Source organism: Danio rerio, chromosome 20 (assembly GCF_049306965.1).
Source record: "Danio rerio strain Tuebingen ecotype United States chromosome 20, GRCz12tu, whole genome shotgun sequence".
Lineage (NCBI taxonomy): Eukaryota > Metazoa > Chordata > Actinopteri > Cypriniformes > Danionidae > Danio > Danio rerio.
The window spans coordinates 41,705,013-41,729,142 of record NC_133195.1 but is presented as its reverse complement, the minus strand read 5'-3'; the positions used below and the strand labels follow the sequence as shown (position 1 = coordinate 41,729,142).

The following is a 24,130-nucleotide window of genomic DNA, read 5'->3' as shown; positions in this document are numbered from 1 at the left end:
TAAGAATGCAAGCGTTTTCTATTCGAGGTTGTGATAACAATTGTGCAAGCTGTCGACACGGATATTAGGAAAACTGAATAAAACATCCTGTGGATACAGATGAATGTCCATTATGAGTGAAATGAGTATGTGTCTGAATGCTTATGAATGTGTTCCAGCTCAGCAAGAACTGAGATTAAGTTTTCTTTGCATCACAGTGACGTCAATCTTCTTCTTATTTATGTATTTCTGTACTCAGTGTAGTTTTCTTCTTCTTCTTGGAATAACAATATGACAAATGTTTCTACTGAGTTCATAAGAGAGTCACCACGTGTTTTCTCATCTCATTCAAATTCAGTGAATGCCAGAGAGTGGGCAGTTCAGTGAAGGGCTTTTATTGAGATGCTTTAAAGCTTTGCAAGAGTCATATTAACCCTCTACTGGTTTATGATCATCTTCGGTGATGATTGGAAGCACACTTACATTGAAACACAAAGTGTAAGTGTTTCACCAGTGTTGTGGGATGTCTCAAGATGCATTTGAATAGTCAGTGCCATAATGGACCGTTAAAAATCACTTAAAAGGGAGGTGGTTGTGCTAAATGAGAGGAGGTACATTCCACCCTTGACCTCTCCCCTTCGAGTTAAAATGCAGGGCACAATCGGTTCATCCAACCTGACTTTTTAGTCAAAGCATGTGATGTTTAGCTGGAGTCTCTATGAAAGATATTACTATTAAATACAAGATCCTGAAGATGTGGGTGTTTTCATTTGTTTCTGGTTGCTAGAAGGTGAGTGTTTAGGAAAATGATATACTTGCAGAAATCTGTTGCTGCTTTTTTGGGGTGTGTTGGCTCTCAGATCATTTGCCTCGGCTGTAAAAATAATTAGAACCACTTGGAAAACTTGCAGGAAACTGTTCTGGTTCATTATGAAATCATTTGGCGGAGCGTTTGACTTAATCAAATTTCAACGCACCAGTTAAACGAACTTTTCCCCATGTCGTAGATTTTGCTATAAAAGGAAGCAGATAATTGATACCTCACGGACTGTTTTTCCTTGAGATCTTCAGATGTTTAACATCAGAGAGGTTGAGGCCTTGCAACGATCACTGTTGGCAGAGTAAAAAAAAATTTATAGGTATTTTTGTGGTATTTGAAAATAAATGTTAACAATTATCTTTTAGTTTACAGTCTAGCAAGATAAACTGAATGTGATATAAGTGTAATGGTATGTGGAATATTATTTTTGTGTTGTACTGTATTACGTCATTGTCTTTTCGAGGCAAAGACATAAAAGGTCTTGAATGATTCTTTGTATGTGCTTTTATGCTGCTTTTATATTTTTGCCAATGGAAAGAAGTAATAATGTGTGGACAACACTGACTGAATTAGCAAAGCAAGTTAAGACTAGAAGCAAAACTTGATAAAAAGTTTTTATAGATATATGTCTATGCAAATGTCATGAAAAAAAATAAGTTTTCGCCAAAATATTGAAACTGTTTCTGCGTTTTTTGTGTAAGTATTTTACAATGCTTTAAAAATACTCAAAAAAAATCTGTTAATGTTATTAGATAAACTATTATATTTGATTTACCAAAGTCACACAAGTGCCAATTTCACATCTATCACATCCATAACAGAGAGATGTCACATCCATAACCAAGCTTTTTCCTCATGAATGCAAAAAATGTCAAATAAAATAAAATCAATCGTTTTTGTTCTATAGTGAGCCAACTCTTATCATTGATTAGCATTATTTCTTTCGGGTTGTGCAGTTTAATTCACAGAGTTACTACAAAGTATGCTGTATACTGTAAACTTGCAGACTTTTTCGGTCAAATCCATAACGCATGTTTATTTTTCTCATTTAAAATCTAAAAATGTTTACAGACTGATATTTTTCTGCTCCCATACCTTTGTGGTTTGTTGTTTTGAAAAATATAAACAGATGTTTCAATTTACAGTTAGCATACACTTTCTCTGTGTATTCATGTATTAAGTTTTTACTGCAAATGTCACATCAATAAGGCTGGAATTGCTCATTTCGATGTTACACTGCAGAGGCAAACGGAAACATCTTGATAGCCATCAAAAATTTATACAACACAACACAATTATATAAACCTTTCCTGAGCAGCAGAAGGCATTTATAGACTAATTTTGTCTGTACTTCAGGAAAAATATTTAATGTTCAATAATGTGAGCACAATAATCAACCCAAGGCACTTTTGCATTTCTGAAATGCATTTACATTTATTGAAATTATTCAGGTAGTCTTTCTTGTTATAACATCCATCATATTCACTTTTTGCACAACAGTACTTCAAATATTAAGAGCATATGCTTTTTACATCTCTTGTGCTTCTTTTCAGAACTCGGCTAAGGATGAACCAGTGGTGCATATAATATGTAAACGAGGAAAGGAGTCTAGGATTGTATTTTAGTATTCTACATATCAGTTTTCCTTTAGTTCCTCCCAATGATGGTTAGGTCCAAAGGCCAGTGGATCTTGGATGAATAAACCTAAATGGGAGCAAAAACGGACAGGTCTAGCCTGCCATTATGGCAGCTTATGCTCTGAACAGCTTGATAATGATGAACCCTAACAACCTGACCAATAAGAACAGCCCTCGGACAGGAAGGCCTGTGCTCCCAGTACCTAGTCGTTCAACATTCAGCCCACCTCTGGGGGGCAGCGGAAGTCCCTATAGCCCAGGCAGCCTGAGCCCTGGCTCTTCAGGAAAGTCATTTGTCTTCCCAACAAGTACTGGTTCCAGTTGTCAAAGAGCACTTTCACCATGTCGAAGGCCAGAATCGCTGGGTGTGCATGTGGGAAGTCGTGTGCGCAGACTCAGTGGGTCAGGTCTGGAGGAAGAACAGGAGAACGAAGAGCGACGTGTTGCTCTGCAACTTGAACGCAACAGGGAATTGCAGAATGTGGGGGTGAACAAGAAGGTGGACCTGTTTGAAGCCCAAATATCAGCTCAGGCTTTCAGTCGAGAGGTTCAGCGAAGCCCAAGGATTTCTAGAAAATCTCCTCATTATTTTGCCCCTGTCCAACTTACCAACCTTAGCTTGAACCCAGAGGAAACACTTGCAACACGAAACAAGGATCACTCAACGGGGATCCCCAAAGAACTGCAAAATGGAAAGCGCTTCTCTGGCACGGAGGAGGGGCTGCAGGTCAGCGGTGAAGAGAAGGATGGGGCCGACCCAAATACAGAAGAGGGCGGCCCACATAAGAGCACATCAGCTGGAACTAAGAGCGATGCTGACAGCCTTACAGACAATCACTCCAGGACTTTATCAGAGGCCAATGACTGCTCAGCATCTTGGACCAAGACATGTTTGACAAAGCCAGGAGCTGAGCCAACAACCCAGGCAGAGCCTGACGGAGTTAGTCCAGAGTTAGGCTCCATCCCCACTGTCATTATTACGGACGACGGTATGGAGGTCAGTGGGGAGGTAAAAGAGGCTGAGGTTAGTCCTCAAACTAACAGAACCCTGAGGAAGCTCTCCTCCTCTTCTGCCTCATCAACGGGATTTTCCTCTTCCTGGGAGGAATCAGAGGACGACATCTCCAGCGACCCAGAGCGGTCCCCAGCCTTTCTGCAGACACAACAGAAAGCGGTAAGTCCGTCAGATGTATTCTCTTCAGTTTTTTCTTTTTTAGAATTTGTTAGGTTGAGTAAACTGTAGGTGAACATCTGACAGGAAAGTACATCTTCAGGAAAAATTGTACATTTAACGGTACACATACTTGTCATCAGGACAGAACCTTAAAAGTGAAAGTTTTATATCTTCATTTCTACCACCAAAATGGTGCACCTCAGAGTAGTAATATTTAGCCTAATTAGATGTATATATGACACAATAAAGTTGTGATTTAAAGGGAACTTCCACATGGAAAAGCTGCTGTAGCCCTAAAGGTGTGATTTTGGCAATTTTTTTGGGACTGAATAGAAAGTCTGAAAGGATCAGGGTTTGATCCAGTTCCACATGATTGTAACAGGTCTTAATGTGTAAAGCTCCATGCTAGCCTCTATGCCACAGCTCAGACGACAAGCCGTTACGTTAATTCAATCACTCTGATCTGTAGGAGGCAGGAGTTTGATTGGTTTCCAATTTACAGCAGCAAATTACACAGTAATCCAAAGTGATTAATAACACAGCTAAGATAAACCTTTTGTCAGTTCATGCGTTTCCTGGGAATCAAATGTGACTGCCATGCTTTACTTTTTGAATTTCAGGAATACCTGTGAAATGGGATGTAGCTTTTTAGATGTCTGTAGATTTAAGATGTCTGCAGAATCGCTTTAGGTGTACAGCAAGAAGCTACATTCAGTGCCAAAGGTCTGACAACATGCCCTTAAGTTAATTCAATCTCTCCGATCCGTTGGAGACAGTGGTTTGACAGTTTTCCAATTTAGGGCAGCAAATTTCATTTCAGCATTTAACTGACTTCGTAATCTAAAGTGATTTACACCACATTTAAGGTATACATTTCCTGGGATGCATGACCTTAGTAATGCAAGTCCAATCCTTTAATGTTTGAGCTACATGAATCCATATGAAATGTGATACTGGTTTTAGGATGTCTGTAGATTTGGTGACATAGATTTTACCTTGATTTGATAGCTTGTACAGTCCCACAATTCATGTTGTGTATTCTCGACATCCTTCAGCGCTTTTACACTGTCCTTGTGCTTTCCTGCTCTGGGCTCGTCTGTATTCACCCTGAGTAACTGTTGACATTCTCACATACAAAGGTACTTCTGTGTCCTGCTGTCAGATGGACTTTTTTCTCTGACTTTAGTTGGCTGCCCTTTAAACAAAGTACAAAAGCAGAGCGAGGAACAAATAACCGTGTATTAAGTTAGCAACAGCTCAACATATTCATACTCTAAATTTCCTGATTCGTATCATAGACTACTTCACCTGTACGGCAAGTCTCTTTATTAGCTTTTCAAATAAAAACATTCATTTTGATATGGAAATCCAATAGTCAACAGCATTAGCAGTTCCAGCGAACTCATTAGCTTATACAATCATGTCCTGTAGAAGTGACACGTGTGATGCTTTGTCTAAGGAGTTACGCTTGTCTCTGCGGCTTGTTTGCCCTAGAGAGAAAGTGTGTGTCCGCCTATTAAGCCATGTCGCGTTTGCAGGCGCATCAAGAGACCCATGTGGCCAGCCTGCTGTTACAGAGGAGTCATTGTTTAGACATGGATGTCACACAGTCCTCCAGCCTCACACTAAGTTGCAGAATAATGTGGCTCTGCTCGCCACACAGGCAGATCCCTTTATGTGACGTCTGTTCCCTGTAAACACACAACGGAGGAGAGCAAACATCCTATTGTACCATCTGGAGGAATGATGGTGCTCATAAAAGATAGTTTAACTATTCACAGTGATCACAGGGGCCAAATTACTTGATAGCCTTGAACTTCGGTGATGAAATCTTCGCTGTTCCCGGACATTTACAATGGAATGACTTTGGTTTTGGAGGGCAGTTATATTATGTGACCTGCATGTCAGTGAATGGTCTATTAAAGTGAGCTTTATTGCTCACTTTATGGGGCAGATAAGGTCACTCTAGTGTAGAATTAATGCTTTTCAGTCTTGCACGAGTTGAATAAGAAGGATTTGTGAAAAACGTACCCATACGGGATGCGTAAGAGAAGTTGATTTTTAAATTGTTTCATTTTTTCTTACATTTTGATTGAACACTATAGAGTAAAACAGGAAAAAATAGGAAAGGTGAACAGGGCCAGGAAATGAGCCAGGATTTAGACCTCGGATCACCTGAGGTGCAGCTGAGCTATATTTTGAGGGCTGCCCACATGGTTATGGCTCCAAAAACCAGTTTTGAGATCCATGCCCTCGATTGCATTCTGTTTTGCCCCATCTAGCTATTTTTGAACATAACAACATTGCATTTGCAACATAAAAGCCCCCATTTAGAGATTGGTCTAAACAGTAAAAGGTTAACTTGACATCATAAAGATGATACAAGGGGTTTCCTTGCTCCATAGTGCCGTAAAACAGAGGCCCAGGTTCATAGTAGTTCAAGGTCACATCCCAATACTATTCTGTCTCTCTTTACTATGTTGAACACTTTTCATGCATGTGACTAAATATAGCTATTATATACACTTACTGGCCACTTTATTAGGTACACTTCACCAACTGCTCGTTAACACAAATTTTCAATAAGCCCATCACATGGCAGCAACTCAATGCATTTAGGCATGTAGACATGGTAAAGACGATCTACTGCAGTTCAAACCAAGCATCAGAATGGAGAAGAAAGGTGATTTAAGTGACTTTGAACGTGGCATGGTTGTTGGGTGCCAGACGGGCTGGTCTGAGTTTTTCAGAAATTGCTGATCTACTGGGATTGGCACAATCATCTCTAGGGTTTACAGAGAATAGTCTGAAAAAGAGAAAATATCCAGAGAGCAGCAGTTCTGTACTTATCTTTTGATGGCTACTTCCAGCAGGATAACGCGTCATGTCATAAAGTGTAAATCATCTCAGACTGGTTTCTTGAACGTGACAATGAGTTAACTGTACTCAAAGGGCCTCCACAGTCACCATATCTCAATCCAATAGAGCCCCTTTGGGATGTGGTGGAGATTCGCATCATAGACATGCAGCCGGCAAATCTGCAGCAACTGCGTGATGCTATCATGTCAATATGGACTAAAATCTCTATGGAATATTTCCAGCACCTTGTTTAATCTATGCCAGTTCTGAAGCCAAAATGGGGCCCAACCTGGTACTAGTAAGGTGTACCTAATAAAGTGGCCGGTAAGTCTATATTTAGATAATAACATTAGATCAGCCTTTTCGTCTGTTTAATATTGTATATTTTGCTCACTCTAGCTCATTTTAGTGTGTGAGGACCAAGATAGGTGACTTTAGTTCAGGGTTCTTTGATCTATTTTATCTAAACCACCTTTTCCCTACATTCCACTTAAGAAAGTGAATTTTGAGAGCAACTTTTGTTAAGATATTAGTTTCAAACTTAACTTTAAGAAAGCAATAAAAAATCAATTGCAAAATCAAAACTCAACAAGATGACATTATTCTCACTTTCCAATCATCAAAACATCAGAAACAAGCTTAAATTGCTATCAGCAGACCATGAATTACGCTGAAAGGTCAAAAAAGTTTTTTTTTTTCAACAGAAATATTCTGCCTTAAAATATTATATTATTGTGTTAAAGCTGCAGTTAGTAATGTTTGCTGCTGTAGTGGATATTACATAAAACTGCATCCTTTTTTTAGAAGAACACTTTTTAGAAGAGCTCTTTTTGCAGATGGCAAGAAGATACTCTTTGCTGCAGAGATCGACAACTGATCTAAAGCTACATATTGCAGCTTTAAAAATGACCAGATTGCAAAACATGCATGTATGTCATATTTATCAACACTCTTCCATCATTATCTGAAACACTGCTAGATATTGCAGAGTGCTTTCCCTCATATTGATAGATAAATGCTGTATTTTCCCACTTTAGAAATAGCATTTACCGTAAACACTGATAATAGAGATTATAGGGAAGTTAAAAAAGGAGAAAGTTATGTTTTGAAGTGCTGTGTAAAATACAGGAAAGCAGAATGAGTGATTAAGAGTTATTTGCTAAATGAGTTGTCTTTAATTTATTGTATATACTGTACTGTCAGTTGTCCGTACGATTGAACTAAAAAGAAACAAATCAGCAAGTACAGAACACAGCTTGTGGACTGAAAATAGATTCTGTTTCAGATATACTTGTGATACCAATGTCACAAAAATACCAACTGTTATATAATGTCCCTACCCTAACGGGTAAAAATAAAGCACGATGGAAAATGTAGAGCTCGTTTAGTCAGAACTGACAGATAAGATTGATTTGTAGAGCTGCCTTATTATTTGAAATGACTTGTTTCCGTCATCTTGATTGACAGCTCTCCAAACCAGAATTGTCACCTTATAAAAGGTGAACTAGAACAGTTTAAGTGACTTGAAGAGCTTACATTAAGGAAAGAAGTTTACATTTTTTTAAACAAAAAGGATTATACAGTATAATGGCACTTGTAATAGTATGCATTATGCTAGTTAGATATGTTAGTTCAAAAAAGAAGTGTTAACCCACAATGTGCAAATACAAAAAAGTAAATTAATTAGTTAAATAAAAAATTACATCAAAGACCAATTTTAGTCATTATCTTTAGCATATCATAGGCCAGATTAAAATGTGAAAGTGATGTTTGAACCAAAGCATGAACACCACTGCAAATAAAACATGCAGTACTACTGTACATCTGTAAATACAACATCTGAATAATCTTTAAATTGCCATTAATGCATTCATTCAATGTTAATTAGTTCCCTGATATCTACACATTAAGTAGGTAGGTAAACAAATAGGTAAATAAAAAAAATCTCCAGAAAAAGTTCTATGTGTGCACTTATAAACACAGAAATGAGCCCTATAATGAAAGGCTCACTTTTGACCATATTTGGAACATTAGTGAATATTAATGAGCTCTGCTTTGACGCTCTGCGGCTGTATAAGTGCCTGAAATTTGCTCTCTCACGCATACACAAACACACACATGCAATTTAATCATACTTCAGTTCAAAAAATATTTGAACAAATTGAGTCGAGACATACTGAACTTATAATCAGTGAATATGAGGTGGTTTCACTTTCGAAATGCGGTGTAAATTCCTCCTATTTTGGCGTTTTTAATTCTTTTGAACACATTTAGGTGCTGCTTGTTAATTCGACAAGGCGTCTATGTTTGTTCTTGCTGTCAGTTGTGGAAGAAATGATCAATAAAAGGTTTCTGATAATCCGCTGTGACAGCTGCAGAACTTGCACATGTGACCTCAAACCATATCGATATGAATGATACTGGATAATACCGCATCGTGCTGGGGAATCATATCGATATATCCCCAGAACTCAATATACCACCCAGCCCTAATTTGAAGTTTATTCCCCCCCCCATATTTGTAACAGTTTCAACTAGGTTTATATACAATCAAAGCACGGGTGTCCAAACTCGGTCCTGGAGGGCCGGTGTCCTGCAGATTTTAGCTTCAACTTGCCTCAACACACCTGCAAGGATGCTTCTAGAAAGCCTAGAAAGAGCTTGATAAGCTAGCCCGGGTGTGTCTGATTGGGGTTGGAACTAAACTTTGCAGGACACCGGCCCTTCAGGATCGAGTTTGGACATGCCTGAATTAAACTGTTCTGAATGAACAGATTAAGGAGTTTGGGGTCATGTTTTGGGAGTTCTTTAAAGTAGTTTTTACATCCCAATGTTGACAGGTATGATTATTGAATATCAGCACATGTCTATGCACATCGGATACATAACTGACTAAAGAAAAAGTAAAACATGAAAATACATCATATGACTCCTTTAAGCGTTGACTCTCAACATCACAAGAACATCACATGGAAGTGTTTATAAAGCTTTAACACGCTAAAAGTTGCAAGATAGATGCACTCAATGATTTTACTCTTTCATCCAAAACAGGTTTATCTCACATTTCATGCTTGGGCTTCACCTCTCCCCACTCGCAGAAACACAGTCTGGGGCTAATATTCACAAGCAATGAACATATCGTTGTTCATTGTACACTACAAACATTTGCAGCGTTGTTGTTTTGTGGGTCGCATCAGGCCTTCAGAAAAACTGAACAAGTGATAAAAACCACCAATGTGTTATCTGTGCTTTCGGGTCAAATAAGTGAACCAGAAAAGTTTCCAGTGGGCTTGCCTTTTAAGCACTAATGGCAGTGCGTTGTGGTTTAGTGCTGCTAATTACGTCCCATGCGCTCAGCAGAGGGGATCCCTCAAGCTCGGCTCTCACACACACACTGCAAACTCATGTTCTTTTTTTGGAGCTCCAGTGTTTTTCATAGCCAGAAAGTGAAACTAGAAAACCAATGAGTTTCCGAAGACATATTGTAGTATTTTTTTATGCACTTCTTCCTTGTAAGGAAGGTGTGTCGTGAGGATGTGTGTGTTTTGGGAATGCCCCTGGACTGGTTGTAATGTGTGTAAAAATTTGCTCATTAAGATTAAGTTTAGATGTGCAAAAAATGTTCTTCCTGCTGCCACAAGTCAGCTTTCTAAAAGTATGTGTGTATGGAACATGTTCGTGTCATACAAGCTGTGCTATGAATGTACACACATAAACACTTTTTTATCGCGATGTTGGGTCATGTTAATATAAAAAGTATATCAAAATAAATACAAGTATTAAAAATATAATAAATTACTTGAGTTAATTTATTTTTTGGCTAAATTATTTCCACATCTTGTCCGACAATGAACAATTAGAAGTAGGGCTGCATGATACTCAAAAAACTGACATTGCAATATTTCATTCATTTTTTTTTTTTTTTTGTGATATACAGTTGAAATCCGAATTATTAGCCCCTCTTTGAATTTTTTCTTTTTTAAATATTTCCCAAATGATGTTTAACAGAGCAAGGAAATTTTCACAGTATGTTTGATAATATTTTTTCTTCTGGAGAAAGTCTTTTTTTGTTTTATTTTGGCTAGAATAAATGTAGTTTAAAATTTTTTTAAATCCATTTTAAAGTCAAAATTATTAGCCTCTTTAAGCTAAAGAACAAACCATCATTATACAATAACTTGCCCAATTACCCTAACCTGTCTAGTTAACCTAATTAACCTAGGTAAGCCTTTAAATATCACGGTATTGAAGTGTCTTAAAAATATCTAGTCAAATATTATTTACTGTCATCATGGCAAAGATAAAATAAATCAGTTATTAGAAATAAGTTATTAAAACTATTATGTTCAGAAATGTGTTGAAAAAATCTTCTCTTCATTAAACAGAAATTAGGGAAAAAAATAAACAGGGGTGTTAATAATTCTGACTTCAACTGTATATTGCGATATGGATATAATTTCACTCTATTTGGATAGAATTTATAATTGTCGGGGAGTGCATCTGCATACAATAAACAATTGTCCAAAAAAATTTAACAAATTAAATTTAATTAAAAAATGAATTAAACAGAACTCAGTGATTTTTTGTAGTATTGAAGCACAGAAAATCAATAACCAAAAATAAAATAACACTAGTCCTCATTGTATCAATAATGAAACAATTAATCTTCGTCAAACTTTATAATTTCTTGTACCTAATTGGTTTAATTTCATTTGAAATCGTACAGTCACAGGCTTTAAAAACTCATTCAAACAAAAATCTTTCACACTATTAGAGTAAAACTTTGCTATGACTCCACAAATCACATCTAATGAACTTTTTCACAATTTATTTATCGCCGGAACATTGCAGATCATGCAATATGTCTATTGCAAACTTTCACATTGCGATATCGATGCTGAAACTATATATTGTGCAGCCCTAAATGTAAGCAAAATAAAAACAAAAAAGGACACAATCACACATTTGAGCATACTTAAATGTACAATTATAGTGCTTAAAATTACATTTGCTGCAAACAAGCATGCTTATTGTCATTTTGGAGACTTTGGCCTTTCTTTTTGTGTTTTGTTTCAGTATGATGTAAAGAAAACAACCAAAGCTGGTTTTTAAGTGTTCCATTTGTCACACTTTATCAATTTGTGTTTGTAGATTTCAGTTACAATAAACATTGGAGCTTTTCTCAAAATGCACTGAGCCATCAATCTCCACTTATGCATATCAAACTTCACCATTTTATTCATATCTATATGCTAACATTTATTAGGGATATGTTCATAAACAATTTAACTCATCATATACAGTACATTTTATTCTGCAAAAATAAAAAATAAACGAAGTGGGAATTTTTAATAAAAAATATTTTCTGAATTATGGAGCGATAAAAAGAGATTCTCAAAGCACCAAAACACACTTGGACTCTAATGTCAATAAAACGCATAAACAAACACACACACATACCCCCACGCACACAGAAAAAACACAAGAATTTGGAACCTGACTTCAAGCAATGTTAGGACTTTTATGCATAGTTATACATAACATTTTAGAAAACATAATACAAAACATGCATTATTATATATCACAACTACAATTATTAATATAACCAACGAACATGAGAAGTTGACTAAAATTAATAGTAGTATTATATATAGCCTACATGCATTATTGGGAAAAGTTACTTTAGAAATTAATGGATTACAATACTGAGTTACTCCCCAAAAAGTAACTAGTTACATTACTTAGTTACTTTTTATATTAAGTAATGCGTTAGGTTACTTTTGAGTTACTTTTGTGTTATTTTTACCACCTGGCTAAGGATTGATCTCCTTCAGAATTTGTTTTTCTTTCTTTTTGAATAGAGGAGTTCTGCAGTTAACAACACACTACACCTTCATTTACCTTATAGGACCTTATATGTTATCTGAGAACTTCCTGAGCCCAGAACTACACATGCCATATAAACATATTATTGAAAGTTTAAAAATTGTCTTGAGTAAAATCACAGTCCTGAGACAATGCCCTTGCCTTTTCCTTGATGTGTTCAAAATGATGAACACATTCTCTCATCGACTGCGTGATTCATTGTGACTACTGTAATTTTGATTCAGCATTTTTTCGCAAGTAACTCGCATTACATTTTTAAAAAAGTAACTGAAATATTATTACTTTTTTTTTTCAAAGTAATGCGTTACTTTTCTCGTTACTTGGAAAAGTAATATTATTACATAACTCGCATTACTTATAATGCGTTACCCCAACACCCCAAACCACAATACTATAATTATTAATACTGTTATGATTAATATGCATGGAATTAATTTACTATTAAACTATTCTTTTATATACTTAAGGTAAATCCTTTTAGAAACCTCTGCTTTATTGCAGTTATTAAAATTTAGAGAGTAAAACCACAAAGCTTTGTTCTTTTTTTCTTCTTTTTTCCAAGTAAAATAAATGTTAACTGATAACTGACAATTTAAACAATTTAAGCTAAACTATTTACTAAAATTAAAAACTTCAAAAAAAAAAAAAAAGTTTTAATTTCCATGTATTTAAACTAAAACAAAACACACCAAACAGACATACAAGTAATTAAAATGAAAACAGAAAGAACACTGAATATATTCACTTGCAGAGTCTTGCATTTAAAGCACAAACTGCACAATTGCTCAGCTATTAAGACTACTCATCATTGTTTATCTTTATAAATGTCCTTCCTGCTGCCTCAACTCACGTTTCCAACGCACTGTTGTTGTAGTTTATGAGGTAAGCTAAGCTCTATTAATAAGGAAGATGACATCTGCTAGATAACAGTGTCCCGGTGTGGTTCAGTTTTTTGCATGCTCAGTAACTCCCCTGATCTGGTGTCTCCTTTTCCTGTGTCGATCAGATGAGGGAAGAGCCCTTGTGTGTGTGTGTTTGTCTGTCTGTCTCTGCACACAGGCTTGTGGTTACTTGCTCTAGCAAACCCAACAGCAAGTGTAGCCTAACCAAGCTGTTTGCTGTGAGCAAAAGCTGCAAGCATTTCTATTGCAAGTCTTTGACACTTTTTGTTTACTTACCAAAGTGCTGAGCTGCTTTTACACGGCATGATTCAGACACGTTTACTTTAGCGCAGTGAGAGTGACGAGAACATAAGGTGAAAAACTATGATAAAAATAATGCAAGGAAAAGCTTAAATTAAAAAAAAAAATTAATTAGATTAAAAATGCTCATAACAAATAATAATAACAACAATGATGATAATAATAATAGTAATCATCATGCATGGGAGTAATATATTATTTTTAATTTTATTTTTTTTTATTAAAATAAATATAACTAAAATAAAAACCACAATACTATATTTATTAATACTGTTATCATTAATATGCATGTAATTAATTTACTACCATGCTTAAAGGTGCTGTATGTAAGTTTTTGACTCGTCTAAAGCATAAAAATACCATAATATGTTTGCAGATATTTAAGAAACATTTAAGTCAACATTCTTGTTTATCTGAAAAACATTGCTAAAGTCAGATATTCTTCTTTGATAATGAGATTTTCTTGCCGGAAAGCTGTTTTTGCTTTGGTCATTTAACCCGCCCAATGCCAGTTTAACCAATTATATTTCAGCACCCCGGGCTGCCTAGGTGGAAAACTGTTTATTTCATTAATTCAGTCAGGAAGGCTCTTAAAGTATGTGACCGAAATGTGACCTCTGGTAGACAGTAGAAGACTATGAAATGAGAAGCAGATTCAGAGTTCCACATGAGGTGGTTATTATTTAGCAAATGATATAAATAATACAAATGTAAACATTAGTTGAGCAGGTTACATTACAACCCTGTGTCCTAACAACACACTACATGATGAGATCTGCAGTGATAAGCAGTTTGATGTTTGCACCAGACAACAAAAAACAAGACAGAAATTTAAATACAGCCATTCAAAAGCTCAGAATAGTGCACTCACTGCATTTCTAAAAATGGTAAGGTTTATTAGGCTCGATAGTCAGGCACACTTCTGTTGATGTTGTCAATCTGGCAACCTGCGCTTGCGTGTGTTTTAAACCAAGCGTGCAATACCCAGTTAAACCACTGGGTGTAAAACTTACATACAGCACCTTTAAGCTAAATCCTTTTGGAAATGACTGCTTTATTCCAAGGATATTAGAGTTTATAAAATAAAACTTCAAAGTTTTGTTCTTTTTTTTAAAGAAGAAAAAATTTAATTACTAACAATTTAGTAAACTAAACTAAACAATTTACTTAAATTAAACACTTTAGAAACACAATGAAATGTTTTTCATTAGCTATGGATTCATCCACCTTTTTTATTCCCATTTTAGATATGAGAAGATGCGCATAAATGTTGAAAATACGCATAAAAACATGAGCATAACTGAGTAGGATAAACTTTTTATTTAATAAGAAAAGATGCACAAACTATCATGGAAACACTTTTACTGAACAAGTTCCAGTATGTGCATTAAAAAGTCATGTGAATTTGTTTAATGAGATCATGTGATGATAAAAATGTGTGTGAATTGATAAACCAGCAGGCTGAGCCACCAGGCGTTCATTGCATGTCTGCATAGTTTTCTGAGATGAAAGTAATTTATTAAATAAAAAAAAAAGACTCACGCAGTTTCTCCTACTGTTGGTATTTGCCGAATTATAATTTTATTCTCTTTGACTATTTGGATGGAAATGCTGCTTTATTCGCACGTCTTTATGCGATATTCCAGTTTTGCTCATAAATTTAATTAGCATTTTTTGATGTAAACAGCTATTGTTATATAGTTAAACTAAAACAAAACTTTTACAATAGACAGACATACAAATAATTAAAATGCAAACAGAAAGAATTTGAATATAATAAATATATAAAACAAATGACTCTTAAACATCCCAAGTCATTTTAAAAACAGGATTGTATTTTTATAATTGTATTTTATCTCTGGTACATGAAGGACAACAATAATGTTTTCTTTGTTTTTAAGTTGGCCTTAATGTTGACTATTAGGTCAATACTGAAACGATGTTGCATTACATTAAAGTGATTGGCAGTTTATTAAATGCTGGTTGTTTTAAATCGAATGTAAGCCCAGCAGGTTTTAAAGCTCATGTGAGAATTTGAATAAGGTATGATGAAACATGCCTAGGCCCGTGGAGCTGCAGGCAACAGGCTGAAGTAAGTGGGCGGACAGCTTTCGAGAGATTGTGTGTGTGTGTGTGCTTGTGTGGGAGGGTAGGGGGGTGGCACACATGAACACACACAGACAGTGTTGTTAATAAGAAGTCAGATCATGAATTAATTGAACAGGGAAAAGTGAGCATTTAAAAAAGGGAGTAAGAATGAATGTATGTTTGCTGAATGATTCCTAAAGAGTTTAAGAAGCACTTGGTTATTGTTTTAGGGTCATAACTAATGCTTTTGTTTCAGGCAAGCAATAATTTCATTGTTATTTCTTTTGATTATTATTTACCAAAAAATGAAAAAATAATTCATTTGAAAATAAATCGATCCATCGTTTGCAAAAATCAAACAGAAGTTTTAGCATCAATCAAAATCTGTATTCATTTTTTTTTAAATTATTCAAATTATATTTAAATAATATATTTGAATAAATTATATTCAAATTCCGTTTCTTATATTTGGTAGAAGGCACCAATGACAATATACAGCTATATCACACTGCAACGAGTATGATATTGTTTATACAACAGTTTGAAGATATAAAAGTGTATATATAAAAGAAAATCAAACACGGAGAGTCTAAAATATTTTTTTCCACCACTCCATCACATCTGCAGCTGATGCCACAACAGCAGAAACTGTTTCTACTTCACAAACATCACTTTAGAGCTGTTATTTGAATGATTCTCTAGCGAAATGTCTAAAGTGATGATAAAACAGGTAATTTTGCTCATATTTGAATTATTATGAGGCTGAACGGCATGAAATGCCATCAGTCTAGGGAGATTTCCCAGTATTTCTTTGTTGCAATCGGGATATCACAATACTTAACCATGAAAAAGCCAAAGCAAAGTAAACACCACCAGATTACAATGGTATAATTATAGCACTACAATATACAAAAGAGAGAGATCAGATTTAGAATGTCACTTACTTGTTTAATAATATTTAGATCAGCTGTAGTTTAATTTTTTGCTGAGTTTTTTTTCCTCTAAGGGCATATTATGTAGTATGTCGCCATCCTGGGCGGAAAGTCAACCCTTTTTGCTCTGCTCAGTATGACAGGCTGATGGATGCCGATGCGCTGTATCGGCGAAATTATAAATATTTAAAATAGGCACTATCCATATAAATAAACTGCACAGTTGCAATCTAAACAACCACATTCTTGCCCAAAAAAGCCTCAAAAGTACATTATATTGTCCAACAGCTGCAATATTTGTCAAACTGTAGTGAGTTTATTGATCTGCAATCACTCTATGTGGATAGAGTAATACAGAAGGGTGAGGAGGCTGTACAGGTGCTGTTACTGCAGAATGTTGCACAGCTATCGGCCAATCAGATTCAAGAACCAAACTGAACTGTTGTATAAATATATATACTTACACACAAACACACACAAATGATTAATTATATATAACCAAATGCATGTACCAAAATATTATATAATATTTAAAATTCATAACAGGAGTGAGAATGTGCTAGGTTAAACAAGCTGATCACTTTTGTTGTGTGTATTTTATACATGGTGTGGTAAGTTTTGTCCAAATTATTTTACCCTGCCAAATCTTCAATTTGACTACTTAACAGGCAGTCCTGACTCCAAACAGGAAGTGCAGTTGGAAAAGAAAATGCTCCTTTAATTAAAAAGTTTGAATTTTTAGCTTTATCATGATATGCTGAAGACGGCTCGGTGCCACAGTGGGTAGTGCTGTCGCATTACAGCAAGAAGGTTGCTGGTTAGAGCCTCGGCTGGGTCAGTAGGCATTTCTGTGTGGAGTTTGCATGTTCTACCTGTGTTCGCATGGGTTTCCTCCGGCTGCTCCGGTTTCCCCCACAAGTCCAAAGACATGCACTATGGGTGAATTGGTTAGGCTAAATTGTCTGTAGTGCATGAAAGTGTATGGGTGTTTCCTAGTGATGGGTTGCAGCTTTAAGGGCATCCGCTGCATAAAACATATGCTGGATAGGTTGGTGGTTCATTCCGCTGAGGCGACCCCAGAATAATAAAGGGACTAAGCCGAAAAGAAAATGAATGAATGATATGCTGAAATCTTGATCATATTCATTTTTTAATCAATAACAACACTGTGCATGTTCATTGCCACAATATATAACCAAATATGCAATAAAAAGAGAAAAATACGCACAATAATAATGATGTCCAGCAGGTTTCCCCAAACACTCTCAATCTTACATTAACCAAACTAGACCCACCTCAAAATTGATTGCAAGGCTTAAATCTTCACCAGGACCCTCCCAAAAAAGTGCACAAATACTTCTAAACTCCGAAAACGAAATGCACAAACTGCATGTGTTGTTCAAATAAAGACCCAAAGTGAGAAGAATGAGCCATGTGTGTGTGTGTTTGTTGAGTCTCAGCACGGCTATGCTCTGAACTCTTCCACTCCCGCGAGTCACTAACAGTTTCTGTGCTGTGAGTTTTGATTCGAGCACATGAGGATCTGAAGGCTACGAGCAGTGGAAAATGTAACACCCCTGTGGTTGACGGTTGCCTGGCGACACGCTGACGTCAAGACAAGCCTGCTTCAGACAGCTGGGGTTCAGACGCTTCATATGCAACACACAGGAAGTGCAACACCCCCCCCCCCCCCCCCCCCCTTATTTTTTCTTTGCGCTGGACACTTTTTTAACTTATATGTGCCCAAGAGCACTTCTATAAGGGGAAACCACCCTTACTACTAATGTGTGGTTGTTTACACTTAAAATGGTAAAATGGGAGGAAGGAGCTCTACACACTAAAATAAAAAAGAAATGCTAGGCTGTTTTAACACAAGTTTGATTTTTAATAAAATATTATTGATAAGAATATTGATTGGATTATTCATTTTTTTATTTAATTGAAAAAGATATACTTTAACTTCTGGGTTGTTTATATTTATATAACAATTTGGGTTAAAACAAAGAGTGTAGCTTTTACACTTTTTTGTTCGTCGCTTCACATGCTTTATCATTCATCACTACCCACCGTGCAAGAAAAGAAGAAGAGCCACAGAATGACACGAGCTGTTCTGAGCACAGCTGCTAGTGATAAGGAATGTTATTGTGTGAGTGTGTTTCTGAGAAGCAGATGAGTTTCTGCTTTGATGCCCCCCTGCACGTCGACATGCTCTCTTGAAGTGGTGGCTTTGATGCACAGGCCAAACACTCCATTATACCTACATGCCTGTCCTATTACTTGTGTTACTTGTGAAATTTTGCACCACTATGCTGCGGGTTTGACTGCTGTCTACCGTTCATGATGTGTGATAATCATAGTGAATTTTTTACGGAGTATAGATACAGTGCTGTAAAACCTAAAAACCTGTTCAATGGAGAGTCATTGTAGAGTTTGATGGAAGTTACCTAAAAAGAAATAAATAAATACACACACACACACACACACACACACACACACACACACATATAAATATATATATATATATATATATATATATATATAAATTTTTTACTTATAGGGCTGGGTGATATGGCAAAAATAAAAAAAATACTTTTCATATTAAACTATAATGATATAGATTTAAATATAAGTAGTTTATAATAATATAATATATATAATAATATAAGTGCTTTCAGATTTAAAAGAGTACCCCAACAGTGACTGAAGCCACAAAAATTAGAGGGTCCATTAAATGGCATAACATTTTCGTCCGATAAATTTTCGGTGGTGGTAAATTCAGTAGTAGATCTCTAATATCAACAGACTTCTAGATTCCCATCGTTAAACATTTCTGCTGTGTGATTGGCTCTTAGATCATTCATTCATTTTCTTGTCGGCCTAGTCCCTTTATTAATCTGGGGTGGAACGAACCGCTAACTTATCCAGCATTTTTATGCAGCGGGTACCCTTCCAGCTGCAACCCATCTTTGGGAAACACCCATGCACTCATTCACACACATACACTTCAGACAATTTAGCTTACCCAATTCACCTGTACTGCATGTCTTTGGACTCGTGGAGGAAACCCACGCGAATGCAGGGAGAACATGCAAACTCCATATAGAAATGCTAACTGAACCAGCTGAGGCTTGAATCAGCAACCTTCTTGCTGTGAGGCGACAGCACTGTACTTGGATCAATATAGAGTAAAAAAAAGTCCAGATCTTATCATTGTTATTGACATAGATTTTATCGTGGTATGATATAATATCGTTTACCGGCCCAGCCCTACTTATAATAATATAAACTATTTGGGTTAGAAGGCATTATTATTATTGTACAATATTTTGATTATTTAACATATATGCAAAAAAAAAAAAATATATATATATATTTTAAAATCGTTTTTAAATGCAATTTAATTTTTAATAATAATAATAATAATAATAATAATAAAAATGATAATAAATGTATATACAGTTGAAGTCAGAATTATTAGCCCGCCAGTTTATTTTTTTTCCCCCATTCTCTGTTTAACGGAGAGAAGATTTCTTCAACATTTCTAAACATAATAATTTTGATAACTTATTTCTAATAACTGATTTATTGTATCTTTGCCATGATGACAGTAAATAATATTTGACTAGATATTTTTCAAGAAACTTCTATACAGCTTAAAATGACATTTAAAGGCTTACCTAGGTTAATTAGGTTAACTAGGCTGGCTAGGGTAATTAGGCAAGATGTTGTATAATGATGGTTTGTTCTGTAGACTATTGAAAAAATATATAGCTTAAAGGGGCTAATAATTTTGACCTTAAAATTGTTTTTAAATATTAAAAACGGCTTTTATTTTAGCCAAAATAAAACAAGTAAGACTTTCTCTAGAAGAAATAATATTACCAGACATACTGTGAAAATTTCCTTGCTTAAACATAATTTGGGTAATTTTTAAAAAGGAAAAAAAAATTCAAAAGGGGTGCCAATAATTTGGATTTCAACTGTATATAACATAAATCCTGATGTAAAATCTAAAATCCTGTTAAACCTTCTTTTTATGACTTTAAACGGAAACTAATAAACTGAAAATATGTTTAGGAGTCGTTTTACTCTTCTTTCTTTTTCCAATACACTAAGTAAAAAAAAAAACAATATCAGAGTGGCACAGATCATGATACAGCAGACAAAACCTGGGGTCAGTGCTGTTTTGCTTTAGGCAAGATGCATTATCTTCGAGTGAGTATTTGTACATATTTGAGGGTCAAATGACAGCATCAAATGACAGTCAAATGATGATAGTCACTTCAAATTAAGTGAAGCACAAAACTTTTCGTACAGAAGAAGGAAAGACATTTAAGATTAGCATCCATTTCTTGAAAATCCCGAGATACAAGTTTCCATAGGCAAGTCAGGCACATGCATGTCTAAACTGCATCAGGCATGAAAATCATGAAAAAACGAGTCAGCTACACTAAGGCAAGACACTAAAGGTGAATGAAAAAAAAATTATTACCACAATTCTACAGTTGATTGATAAAATTATTTGCAAAAAAAAATTTGTGCATTAGACGTTTTCTAAAATGTTAGGTTTAAATATGCAGACAAGGCATTATTTAATTAAATATGTGATAATTTGCTTACAATTACAAAAATCTGAACATTGGATGAAGTCTATTCATAGATTTAGGTCGGTGCCAGTGGTGTAGTGGTGTAGTGGTTAGTGCGGCGACCCAAGTTCGATTGGTCCTATGCTGATCCTTCCCCTCTCTCTCTGCTCCCCACGCTTTCCTGTTAATTCTCTCTACTTTCCTAGGTGAAAACCCCTAAAAAATATTTTTAAAAAATTAAATAAATGACAATGAATAAATAAATAAACAAACAAATAAATAAAAACACTATTTGTCAAATGTAAATCTAAGCTACATGGTAGTATTTCCCTTTTAAAGAGAACAAATGTAGTCAAAGGCTGCTGAACCTCTGTCTGAAAGGCATTTTTGATCAACTATATTACAAAAAATTGTTTGTTATTTTTCATTTTGTACCTCGAAGTAGAAATGTGTATATTCTATGCAAAGTATGAAGCTGATTGTTCCAGCTCTTGTCACGTGATTTTTCAACTAGAGGTGCCTGGAAAGCGTGAGAGCGTGCAGGTCTCTCTCAATATGCGTGCACAAGCAGCGTGCCTCCATTGGAAATAACAAACTTGCTTATGCTAAAAGATGCGATATGTGAACGGCCCTCAGTTAATAGCTTCAGCCATAGTTAATCCAGTTTGCGTGAGTATTAGCCTCGGTGTACAAGCTCGGAACTTTAAACTAGCGCACAGTTGGCATAACTTTATTTAGTTGCAGCAGTTTTGTTCTGTGCAGAAACGTGGTGTTGAGAAGCCTCTACGATTTATTAACCGTGGCGAATTAAAGTGGGGTTATTAGTGAAATCGGTTAATCATTGCATCCCTAACAGAAATACAGACAGACATTCATTCATTTTCTTTTTGCCTTAGTCCCTATATTAATCACGAGTCGCCACAACGAAATGAACCGCCAACTTATGCAACATATGTTTTACGCAGCGGACGCCCTTCCAGCTGCAACCCATCAATGGAAAACACCTAAACACACTTATACACACACATACACTACTGACAATTTAGCTTACCCAATTCACCTATACAGCATGTTTTTGTGACTTGTGGGGGAACCAGACCACCCGGAGAAAACCCACATGAACACGGGGAGAACATGCAAACTCCATTAAAGGCCAACTTACCCAGCCGAGGCTTGAACTAGTGACCTTTTTGCTATGAGGTGATCATGCAACCCACTGCACCACCATATACATCTAAATACAGCTTATTCAAAATATCAAGAAAGCATTATTTTGCATGAATTCCTCTTTGACAGTTGTGAATTAGAATCATTATACCATTTAGTGTAACTCCTGCCCTCTTAAAAGCACATCATAGCTGTTCCAAAAACTGCTCCTTTACCTTTCATCAGTGATGGCGAGAAAAAGACCTCATATTAAACTGCTGTTTTACTGCACCCTCATGTACACAAAGCTGCTCTAAGACTCTGAGCAGAGAGCTGCATCACTCCTTTGAGGACTGTTGGAATAAAATCCTGTATCTCCTTATTTGAAGCTGACGTATGGAGGAGGCGTGAGTCTGCTGTGCAAGTGAGAATTTACACAACATACTGTAATAGCTCTGTTCCAAAAAATAGTCATAGAGCCTGAGCCACATTATACTGTTTAATTAGGGAGCTGCCTATATAGAAAGCATACTAATTGTCATTGAACTCCATACAGAAACAGATTAAACTTCATACACAGATATGCAGCAACCAGAGAAATAGTGGTTAAGTTAATGATGCGATAGGCATAAAAGCACTAGTTTTAATTAAAATAATAATTATTTTCACAGTTTTATATAAAGTGTAAATGAATAGTTTGTAATACCAATATTTATTATTTTATACATTTAATATGTTAGATTTAATAAGTTACATATAAATAGAATAAATAGAATATGTTTATGTATTAAAAGCTTTTAAATATTATTATATATAATAATAATATATTTTTTTATTAAATTAATATTTTTAACAAAGCTTTTTAAATGATTTTTATGAGGCTGCCATCTTCACAAATACAGGAAATATTGTCTTAAATAAGGCTAAAAGAAATTAGATTTTAATAATATATTTATAAAAATTAATTAATCTCGTTTATAACACAATGTTCAGTGCTGAAAACACTAGTCGATGTGCTTCTGCCTTTGCCGTTATTTGCTCGCTGATGTTTTGTGTATTGCTTTGTGACAAGTTGACAGTTTTTACAGGTTTACTAGTGTGATTCATTTGAGAAGTTTATTTATAAACTAATTTCGAGAGGATCACGTGCTTATGATTGACACGGCTGGCCCTGAATTAAGCTAATGTACGATCCACCAATCAGGTGATTCCTAACTTAGTATAAATAACCAAAGCATCTTACCTTAGTCATCTTCATCTTGAAAAATCCCCCTTTCCACCCCCTCTCCTCCTCTTTTTCCTCTATAGGACAGCACGGCGGCCCAGTGGCTAGCTCTGTTGCCTCATAGCAAGAATGCCTCGGGTCTCTACCCGGCCAGTTCGCATTTTTGGGCGGAGTTAATGTTATCCTTGTGCTCGTGTGTGTGTTTTCCCCGGGTCCTCCGGTTTCCTCCCACAGTCCAAAACACGAGACATAAGTAAATTGACTAAACGAAATCAGCACCATAGTCAAATTCGACCAGGAGGCAGGAGCAAACCCTCATAGCAATCCTTAAGCAGCAGGAGCTAACTAGCAAGTAAATAAATAATAAATAAATAAATAAAGCAAATACTAACGCAAACTAGCTTTATTACCAATCATCAGCTAAGTGTGAACTCTTGAAACAGCATTTAATTGAAACGTTTAACTTCAGTTGGCTTTTTTTGTAGCTCAGCAATAAAACAAAGAAATTAAAAGTTGCGTTAAAATCAGAATAACGATCTCTGTCAAAGGAATTTGCCCCAGTCACCCTCCCATCATTCTCGCTCTCTTTTCAGATG

At 35.7% G+C, this 24,130-nt stretch overlaps 1 protein-coding gene and 1 long non-coding RNA gene across 7 annotated transcripts in view; one reads left to right on the top strand and one right to left on the bottom strand.

Moving 5' to 3' along the window:
• The window catches only part of itpkb (inositol-trisphosphate 3-kinase B), a 63,952-nt gene that overhangs the window by 384 nt on the left and 39,438 nt on the right, over positions 1–24,130 (top strand). For 3 of the 5 annotated variants that reach the window (XR_012395985.1, XR_012395986.1, XM_686383.10), the window contains exon 2: positions 2,353–3,610. Coding sequence is in view for 2 of the 5 variants with exons in the window: in XM_686383.10 (XP_691475.2) it covers positions 2,543–3,610 (1,068 nt within the window). In the remaining 3 variants the exon portion in view is untranslated. Of the gene's footprint in view, positions 1–651; positions 770–2,352; positions 3,611–24,130 lie in introns of those variants that run through there. The other 2 variants (XR_012395987.1, XM_005160841.6) reach the window with 1 other exon arrangement.
• The window catches only part of LOC141379398 (uncharacterized), a 73,858-nt gene continuing 51,937 nt past the window's right edge, over positions 2,210–24,130 (bottom strand). For both annotated transcript variants that reach the window (XR_012395998.1, XR_012395996.1), the window contains 2 exons: positions 4,606–4,805; positions 2,210–3,589 (listed from right to left, as the gene is read on the bottom strand). This is a non-coding gene — a long non-coding RNA (uncharacterized lncRNA). The remainder of the gene's footprint in view (positions 3,590–4,605; positions 4,806–24,130) is intronic.